Source organism: Zonotrichia leucophrys, chromosome 2 (genome assembly GCF_028769735.1).
Source record: "Zonotrichia leucophrys gambelii isolate GWCS_2022_RI chromosome 2, RI_Zleu_2.0, whole genome shotgun sequence".
Classification (NCBI taxonomy): Eukaryota; Metazoa; Chordata; class Aves; order Passeriformes; family Passerellidae; genus Zonotrichia; species Zonotrichia leucophrys.
In genome coordinates, this window is record NC_088171.1 from 141,412,905 (window position 1) to 141,422,663 (window position 9,759).

Sequence of the window (9,759 nt, forward strand, 5' to 3'; positions counted from 1 at the left end):
CTTCCTTTTCTTTTTTTGCCTGAAACTTTTCCCCTAGTACTAAAAACAAACAAAAAAACTTTAAAAATGACTCAACCATTAAATATTTGCTGTTAAAATTAATAGAATTAGTGAAGAACCCAGCTGTGAACACAATAACTAGGGTCATGTCCAAAGCCCCTTGTTGAAGCCATGGAGAGACATTGTTTTCGACAGGTTCTGACTTGGGATCCTGATGAGCCAAAGCAAAGATGGAGTTAGGGAATAACCCTGGGAGATTCTGGACGTCCTGCAGTCTTTCCACGTGATCTTGCCCAAACTTGCAAACAAAAAAATTCCTTAACAGCTGAGCCCCAGTCAGTATTGTGCTGCTGCTGTGAAAAGCAAAATCCTTCTGGGCTCTGAGACCAGGAATGCTGTAGGTAAGATGCAGAAAGGGTTTATTGCCCTTCTCAGCACTGCAAAGCTGAGCCATGGACCTGCACTTAAATAAATATAAAAACCACCAACAGACAAACTGAAAATTGTCCAGAGGAGAGCAACAAAAATGATCAGAGGTCTAGAAAACATGACTTATGAGGAAAGATTGAAAGGGCTGGGTTTGTTTAGTCTACAGACTTTGAAACATTCTAATAAACTCTAAAGATGTAAAAAAATATATCGCATCTAAAAGGGGTAATCAATTGCCCTTTATCTCTGTGGCAGAAGGTACAGCACAAAGAAGATAGTATTAAAAACTCTGAGGCCAAAATACCTCAAGTTTGTTACTTGGGGAAGGATGAGAGCATCTCGTGGCAGATTTTCAGTGTTTTGGACAAGTACCATGAGGGACTGGGTAACTCACTGTCCCATGGAACAGACTGGTTTCAGCCATGTGATCCTACAGTTTCCTTGATCTAGTGACTGTGTCAGGGCACCTGAGGACAAGGCCTTGGAGATTATGAACTTTTAGAGCACTCCCTGATTTGAAAAAATGTGTCAGGTGCTCAACCTTTATAGAAGTTGCAAGAAGAAATTTTTTTAAAAAGCCTTTTTTCCATGGCTTCCATGGTTATTAAATGAAGAGCAACAAATTCCCACCTTTTCATGGGGCCATCATTGCATTGTGAAGAACCTTGCTGCTCTCCCATCTAGGTGAGTACTCAAATGCTTGAATATTTAGATGATCAGACCTCTGAAAAAGCATGTAAAAGTGCATCAGGTGGTGACAACCTTGCAGATCCTGCTCCAAACATTCCCTTCCTGACAATGGAGAAAGAGGTACCTTGGCCAATCCTTGCTAGGAGTGCTTTTACAACTGTAGAGCAGTGAGGATGGTATTAGGTACTGGTCCAGGTGGTGCTCAGCATCTGATTAGAAAAGCAACATCCCTTCTCCCCATTGTGCCCACTCAGAGCTGAGTATCCCATCCTGGAGCTGGGTGTGCTGCTCCCTAGCCATGTCTGAGTAACTTTGCTGTCCCTCGTCTGTCTTGGAAAGGCTCAACACTGTGTTCTGATTTCAACCCCTCTTCTTCAAAGAGCCCCAAAAGTTTTGTCAGAGTCTGCATCAAAACTCACCACAAGACAAAAGCACATTAGAAACCAGGCTTTGAATTTAATGCCCAGCAATCCCAAATTCCTTGAATTATGGGCATGAGGCGAGAGGTTTGGGAAGGGAAGGAGCACAAGGCTGCAGCCAGAGCAGAGCTGGCCATAGCCCTTGGCATCTCCAAGTACCTCTGGGTCAAGTGGGGGCTCCCCAAGAGATGGGGGAAAGATGCTGTGCTCAATCCTGCCACAGCCCTGCCTCTTATTGCACTCCCCATTTCCTGCCCAGCTCTGCAAGGTACTGCTTGGTCCCACATGAGCTCAGAGAAAATCACTAGTTATATGATATGGGAATTAAAAAAAAATCTCTTTGCTTCTAAGCGTAAACCTATGACTGAGGCAATGGTTTGCAAACATGGGATTATGGCCCCAAGTCAAGTTTTTTTTCCCCTCAGTTTTGGGTACAGTCACAAGCCTGGCAGGAATATGTGTCAGCTAAAATGCATGGCAGCAACTGGCGTCTCCTGGAGTTTGGAGCTGAGTGGGGTCACAACAGGATGGAGTTTGGGAAGGCAGCACTGCAGGGTTAGGAATAAACATCTCCCTGGGGCAGACTTTCCATAATTGGCCATGACAAGGCTTCTTTCTCCAGAGAGCTGGAGCTGGTCTGTGAGGAAACAGGATGAATCACTGCTCCTGCTCAATTTGGCAAATGCCATGATTTCATTCTGCTCTGCACAGGGAGGAGATGATGATATAGACTGAAAGACAGAAGAGAAATCTAGCCAAAGGCTTCTGAGGTGGGAGAGGAGTTTGAGTTCCCACTTATTTTTCACAGGTTTACTCAGGCCCTTAGAAGGAAACCCTGGCAATACCCACTGGTGCAAAAACAATTCCCTTTATCAACAAAGTGAGGGAACAATGGGGACTCCTGAACACAAAGCTCATGCAAACAATAATAGCCCTTTTATTTTCCATTGTTAAACCAGCAGCTGATACTAAATACTTCCTTCCAGCCCTCTACTTTGTTAACTATTTCTGTCACTCTTCTGCTCAATTTATGAGAGAGGATCCTTTTGTCTGGAGCTGGTTTTCTGCAATGTGGTGGTGACAATATGGCTGTGTAGCCTTTTGTGAAGAGGAAGGTTGAGCATGGTTTCCCTTGTGCCATCCTGTATCCTTTGAAAAGTTCCACTTTTTTTTTCAAATATGAAGAAAAAGGGGTGTTGTTTCTGCCAGCCTTTCTCTGGATAGTGGTCATCTGTAAAGTTCCTTGCTATCTCAGCAATCTTACCAAGCTCAGTGACCTAACAGCAGTTCACAGCCTGTTCAGTGTCTGATGATTAATCCCCTCCCTTTCAAAGTATGCACTTAGTGGCAGAACCCCACGAAAATATTGGTGAAGCAGAGTTGTTTTGCCAAGTGGCAGATTTAGACTTGCTCTTCTTGGAAAGCTGGCTTCCTGTCACTGGCTTTGTCTCATGGGATTTTTTCCAGTGGTTTGGAGAGAGGAGAAAGGGAAAAAGAAATTGTTCCTCCCAAATACCTCTTCTCTTTTACATCCCCTTTCCTCTGTATGTCCTCTCTGCTATTCTACATTTCAGGAACTCCATCAGCCAAAGTCATCCTAACTAACTCCACTGCTATTCCTCATGCCAAAGGAGAAGAAAGATCCCTGCAAAATAAGAACCCTTGAAAAAGAAGGTGCAGACAATTTTAATTTCCATCCCATCTTCTCCTGATTCTTCAGAGGCCAGGCAGATGGAACAAAATTCTTCCCTCACTGTGGAAGAGTGTTAGCTCAGAAAAGTCAAATCTGCTTCTTGTTGAAATATGAGAGTTCAGATCAAAGCATCAGTCTTTTGCCAATTTCTAATTAGCTGATAGGAACATTAAAATTTTATTTCTTATGAGCTGACTACCACAGCGAACTCAGGCATCTGCTCCTGGGCTGGTTACAAGACTGCAGCTTGAGGCTTCCTATTCTAAACACTGCCACCACTGGAAAGGAAAGCTTGGTGAGCAATGAGCAGCACAGGGCTGTGGCAGGCAGCTGAGTTTGCATGGCAGCAAAGATCTTACTTTCCATGGAGATAGCAGCATCCCCCTTCACTTCTGAAGTCAGTACAAGGACAACTCCCACAATTGGTTCTTAGCCATTCTTTCCCCTGTTTCCTCTTGAGATGCTGGGTAAGGCCTCCAGACTGGACTCAGCAGCACCACATGCAATATCAGCCAGGTGAACACAATGTGAGCAAAGCTCATGGCCTTTCTGGCACAGGGTCTGGAAGGACTAATGCCATTGGTGCCTTCAAGGTCAGGACTTTTTGTGACCGCAGGAAGATTCACCATGTGCTCTCTGCAGAGTGAGGTGGGCTCTTTCTGGGAAGAAAAGCACAAAATATCAAGGCAGTACCAAGAGTTGTTTAGAGAAGGTTAGAACAGGGGACACACTGGAGCGTCAGGCACCCATGGTCAAAGAGTCTGTGTGGCAGTTTTCCCTTTGGTGTCCATGTGTCAGTCTCTGGATCATAGCAGTCCAAGGAATCCAGGTCCTTGATGGCATTGTCTGAGGTGAGACACCGTCCTCCTGTGACATACAGCTTGTTCCTGATGACAGTGGCCCCATGATGCATTCGTCTGTCCTTCATGTCTGCACATTTAACAAACTTGTTGCCTTTTGTATCATAAGCAATTATTCTCCGGGTGTACCCTGAAGGCAAAGCCAGAAGTGGAAGAGACAGATGGGAATTAAGCACTTATGGCCAGAAGGAATAATAATTATATATTTCATGCTGGTCTTCAATAAAACATATTATAGCAGTACATAATTTGGAAGAATTAAGATATCTAAACTAAGAAGTGATGATGTGTCAAAGGGATGCCTGGCTGTCTATCTTCCTTTCCTGTCTGTCCTCATCCTGTCTCGTAGCACCTTGGCAGACAAGGCTTGATGAGCACCATAAAGCCCACCCATCAGGCAACCAATCTATCAAACAGAGTTGGGCTTGCAGTTACCTGCATATGCCTTCAAACATCTGAAAATATTTCTTTTTACCAAACAGACTCTTAAAGCTTCACTTGGAAATACAGAAACCAGTGGCACATGGGATGGGCCTTGTCGGGTTGGAGTTGTAGCTGTCTGCTGACTGGAGCTGGGTATGCAATAGCATGGTTGCCACCAGTGCTCACTGCACTCCTGAAGCCCTCAGCACCACATCTGTGCTGCCACCATGCCAGTGAGCCACTGGGCAGCTCCTCCTCTGAGGGGTGAAATAACCTCGTATCAGCTGAGAGGCCAGTGCTGGTGAGAGGGCCACTGCCTTGGAGCAGTGGGGGTGTGGAAGCCTGGTACCCAGCAGGACCTTGCCCACGTAGAAAAACGAGTGTGGTCTGAGGTGAGGGCAATCTGCCTGATATAAGTCTGATAGTCTTGGACCTTTGGACTCAGCCCTCCCCTCTTCTCACTGCAAAGGATAGCAGTGGTCTGTCCCTGAGGGGTGACACCGCCTTGAAGTCCTGTGCAGTCTGGGTTCAATCCTCTGCTTTGCTAAAGATGCTATGTGTCTCATTTTTCCTTAAAATTTCAACACATGCTTAGTCCCAGCAGTCTGTAGTCGGGGAAGAGGCATTAAGGGCTGTAGAGAGCCCAGTTATCAATGACATGATACTCCTGACTGCCACAGGCAGAGGCTGGTCCTCAGGTTGAAAAAGACACAGAGAAGTTTCCTCTTTCCAAGTGTTTCACACTCCTTTTGGGATATTTCACAGTTAACCCCAGGAGGCAGCTAAAAGACCAATCAACACCTCATAGACCTACAGCCCACCCATCCTGGCAAGCCATCCATGGCCTTGTGGTAACCCTGCTTTCCATTCTTCCAAGTGAGGAGACAGGGAGGACCAGGCTGTGAGTCAGGAGGGGAGGGTCAGGACCCCCATGCTCCTGGCTTCCTCCCAAGAGCAGTAACATCCATTGGCTTTTCCTCAGTTTTCTCCACCCAGGTACTGCTACTTGGGGTAAGAAAGTGCCTCATGGAGAATTTATCTCCACTTCAATTGCCATGAGGCTCCAGAAGAGAAGTGTATGGAGGGTGGGCACACTCCTCCTTTCCTTCCCAAGATCCAGGTGCTTTTTGAGGGAGCACCCCAAACAGTGAGGCTGCAAAAACCCCCAGGATCTGGGCAGGGGGAGGGAGAGGGAAGGTGAAACAGAGCCCTTACCACCTACGATGATAATCTGGTCTCCAATCACAACAGCTGGTGCACAGACATTCTTCACTACTCTGGTCTCCATACGAAACCATGTATTCCTGGAGACATGGTAAACCTGGCAAAAAAAATATTCACACAGCTGTTTATGTTTCATTTTAACTAACATCTGTAATGACAGAGGAACTTCTGGGTTTTATTTTGCCCTAATAAATACAATCCTCTGGCTCAAACTGCTGGAAATCTGAGAATGTACCCACTTTTTTTTTTCCTATTATGTCCCCTTGGAAAGCATTCTGGATCTCCAAGATTGTCTGCTGAGGAGATGCTAGCACATGCACTGAAGGAGTGTCTGCCATATGAAAGCTTCTTGCAAGGCTGTTAAATCACTGTAACTAGTTGTCCCAAAGGACAAGCTGATTCATTTCATTTTCCAGTTATCCTGTGTATTCCTTATTAGCCTTAGCAATTTCCTGGGCAAACAAACCTCAGCTTCAGCTAGCTCTGCTGGCAGCCACTGTGTTTGCCCAGCTGCTATATTTATGCTAGCGACTGGTATGCACTCAGACTGGCAAAGGGACTTAGAGTGGTATCTAAGTCATCGATTTATGTGAGAAAAAGAGCTGTTGCCAGATGATGATTATTCAATCATCTGCATCTGGGTGACACAAACTTTTATGTTGTGTTATCTGCTTCTTAATATAGCAAATATCACCAGGGCATCTCTCCACTAACTGATAAATACATTTCCTTCCCCCTGATAATGAAGTACCGTTATAAAGCATTGCTCATGCCCTTGTTGCCATCTTAGCTTAATGATCCTTCTTAGTTAAAGCACCTTTAACAGAGAAAAGCACTCATGGGAAAGAAACATTTCAATGTTTCTAAAGCTTCATATCTGATAAGTAAAAACGTAATGTATTTTTTCCTCCTGATAGAGTGTAACGGCTGAAAGCAGGCAGAGAGCCAGCAACATGTGGCAGGAGCCCCATTTTTAACACAGCTGTTTATCCCAAATGACTGTCAGTTTAACTTCTGGCCCTTTGATGAGTGAGTATCTAATCACCCTAATGATTGTGAGTGTTTACGTTTGCTGCGAGCGAGCAGGTGCAGGCTGAGGCCCCGCTCAGCGCCACGTGCAAGCACTGATTTTGGTGAGATTGGCATGGAGCCAGGCAGGGGGAGCTGCTGCTGCCTGCCATGGCATCACCTGTGGCAGGCCTGGCCCTGGGGCCCACCAGTGGCACGGCTGACTGACACCCAAAGCAGCGCCTCTGGGGCTGCTGCCTGGAAAACATTCAGAAGGGGAAAATGGAAGGGCTGCAATGCTTCTTGAGGCCATGGATCAACCCATCCTGCCTCTTGCTGCAACACACAATGACATTTTTTGAGTGGTTTGATTTCCTCATGAAGGTGATGGACTGCTGAATAACTTAGAAGAAATTGCCTACAACACACAGGACTGACCATTACCTGGATAAGCCGAACAGGGTTTTGCATTATATCTTCTCCCCCAAAGAGGTAAACTCTTTGATCTTTGGCAGCAACAGCAGGGTGAAGGACGGCAACAGGCATGTTTGCCATGCTCTCACAGGTGTTGTAGACACTATCATATCTTTCCACAGAATTCAGGATTTCCTGGTTTTCACCAATTCCACCAAATGATAAAATATAATTTTTATATGCCAAGCTTCTGTGGGAGTAACGTGGAACTAGCATGTGCTCAATCAACCTCCACTGATTGAGTTTGAGGGAGTAAATGTAAATATTACCACTGACCAGACTTTTCTTATTGCTAACAGGCATCCCTCCGAGCACAAAAACATTGCTGTGTAAACTCACTGCAGAGGCTTTGTAGAGGCGCATGGGAAGTTTGGCCAGGCTCAGCCATTGGTTTGTCTTGTCATCATACAGCAGGACATCCCTCGTTGTCTGCTGGCTGTCCTTCCTGCCACCGATGATGATGAGGAACTCCTGGTTGGAGTACCTGCGAGGAACATGCACCATGGGTTTGATGTCAGGCGTGTTGGTGCTGTACAAGGAGAACATCTGTCTCCGGGCTGACTCCAGGATGCTCCTGCAAGTGGGTGAGGCCTGAACGAGCGAGTCATTGGCAATGAAATGGAAGAGGAAGGTTGGATGGACGTACTGCAGTCGGACCTTCTTGAACAACTCTTGGATGTAGCCTTGTCGCGCCTGGAGGTCGTGCCGGATCCAGACCATCAGTGCCTCAAAGACCTGCTCCTCCTCCCCACAGAGCTCATCATCCCCAAGGTAATCGATGAGCTCCGTGGGACAGAGCTCCTTCAGGTCCTCAGAAGAGGCCACCAGAGGAAAACATTTCAAAGCCATTGCCTTGGCTTTCTTATTCAGGCTTTGGCAGTTCAAGACTTTTGCCAGTCTGATCATGCTCAGACAGTTGTCAGGGGTCAGCTTGTCCTGGAGGTAGGTAGAGCAGGCCTCAAACAGCTTAGTGTACTGCAGCATGGATGCTGTCTCCAAGAGGCACAAGACATTCTCAGTGGATATGAGAATCTCCCCAGTGTAAACATAAAGGATAATCTGATCCAAAATATTGGCATCGATGCCCTTTAGAATGACTTTAGGCTGGTGACTCTCCCTGAAGTTGTTACAGAACATTGCCTTGAAGTATGGGCTGCTGGAAGCCAGCACATTTCGGTGACAGGGGATTTCAAAGCCCCCAGAGCAGAGGGTAACATCGGTCAGCATCCTGCTCTGCCGCAGAGCATTCAGCTGCCTCAGCAGTTCAGAGGAGAAGTCCTGGTCTTTGAAGAGAAACTCTTCAGTGGACCCCTCTTCCATAGCAAAATATGAGAGAGATGAATTCTGGACTTGGCAGAAAAAAACTCCAAATTCTTAGCAGCTTTTATTGAAAAATCCAGCTCCAAGGGAACAAATCAGGACTTTGATGTTGCTGTAAATATCCGTTCACTATTACGCATAAAAATGGAACATGGTTTAAGCACAGTGGGAAAATAATAAAGAAGCCAAAAGGTCGCTAAGACCCTTTAAAACTTTCATAAAGTTATCAGATAGGTTGCAAGTCTGAGGTCAGCACTGCCTGTGTCGTTGGCAAGAAGCAAAAGCACTGAAATTATCTCACTGATTTTGGATTAAAGCTGGAGGGCTGAAGCAATTGGTTTGTCCATTTCCATCATGTTGAATAAACGCACTTAGACATTTATTCACGATTTTAAAGTATTAGCAGTTTAGTAGCTTGTGCCTCTTTCCTCTAGAGTTAGTCACTCCCAAAGAATGCAAATCTGGCAGAGCTGAACTCTGCAGCAGGATGAACAGAACCCTAGAGGCTGGGAATCTGCATTAAAAGTTATTTATTAACTCTGCTTAGCTGTGGTGTTTTTATGTTAATCAGACACACAATGACTAAATTAAATGCCAGGCAGAACAATATGATGAGTATCGACGGTCATGGCTTAACTGCTCAACCTGCAGTGGAACCGAAGGGTAGAAACGTTTACCTTCTGCTGTCCTTCACTGCATGCACTTACTCTCTGTCGTGTATTCTCTGCTGAGTTTTTCCACAGCTAGAGCCTGGGCAAAACCCTACGAACCCACGGGAGGTTTCTTTCGGTGGGTAGGTGATTCATAGAGGGTGGTTTCTGCCGTGTTTGTGCCGCTGCCGGGCGCGCAGGAGCGGCGGGCATTGTGTACATTCCTGCGCTAAGAATAGCGCGCAGCGCTCCGCGCTCTTATCGCATGTGACGCCGCCGCTGCCTTTTGCAATGACCTGGCTGCTTCTGAGCATGCCCGGGCGGTGTTTTTCTGGCAAATGTTTACATATAATAAATAGACACGGAGAGGAAAGTTCACTTATAAAAGTCCTGGCTGTCCGTTTGGAAACAGTGGCAGGGCGCTGTCCTGAAGTGCCTGGGAACTGGAGAAGCCTGTAAACAGTCTGCAATGCCTCGCACCACGCTGTCACCGGCGTTCCACGGGGAAAGGCGGAGAGAGGAGGGCTTCCAGGGACTCCGGTGGGACGGACCGTGTCTCCACCCTATGG

General features: G+C 46.3%; 1 protein-coding gene across 1 annotated transcript; it reads right to left on the reverse strand.

Moving 5' to 3' along the window:
- Positions 1 to 2,325: 2,325 nt before the first annotated feature.
- On the reverse strand, positions 2,326 to 9,411 carry KLHL38 (kelch like family member 38). The gene is made up of 3 exons (XM_064706652.1): positions 7,191 to 9,411; positions 5,730 to 5,835; positions 2,326 to 4,221 (listed from the first exon to the last, which is right to left on the reverse strand). Exons 1-3 carry the CDS (start codon positions 8,538 to 8,540, stop codon positions 3,935 to 3,937), a joined length of 1,743 nt encoding a protein of 580 aa, XP_064562722.1. The 5' UTR covers positions 8,541 to 9,411; the 3' UTR covers positions 2,326 to 3,934.
- Between the last annotated feature and the right edge of the window lie 348 nt (positions 9,412 to 9,759).

What these genes read in the sequence shown, in the direction of transcription:
- KLHL38 (XM_064706652.1), bottom strand. Translation starts at nt 8,540, where the DNA reads ATGGAAGAGGGGTCCACTGAAGAGTTTCTCTTCAAAGACCAGGACTTC. An exon ending in ACCCTGTTCGGCTTATCCAG is followed by an intron (nt 5,836 to 7,190) that starts GTAATGGTCAGT and finishes TTTTTTTGCCAG; the next exon opens with GTTTACCATGTCTCCAGGAA. An exon ending in CCAGATTATCATCGTAGGTG is followed by an intron (nt 4,222 to 5,729) that starts GTAAGGGCTCTG and finishes CTTTGCCTTCAG; the next exon opens with GGTACACCCGGAGAATAATT.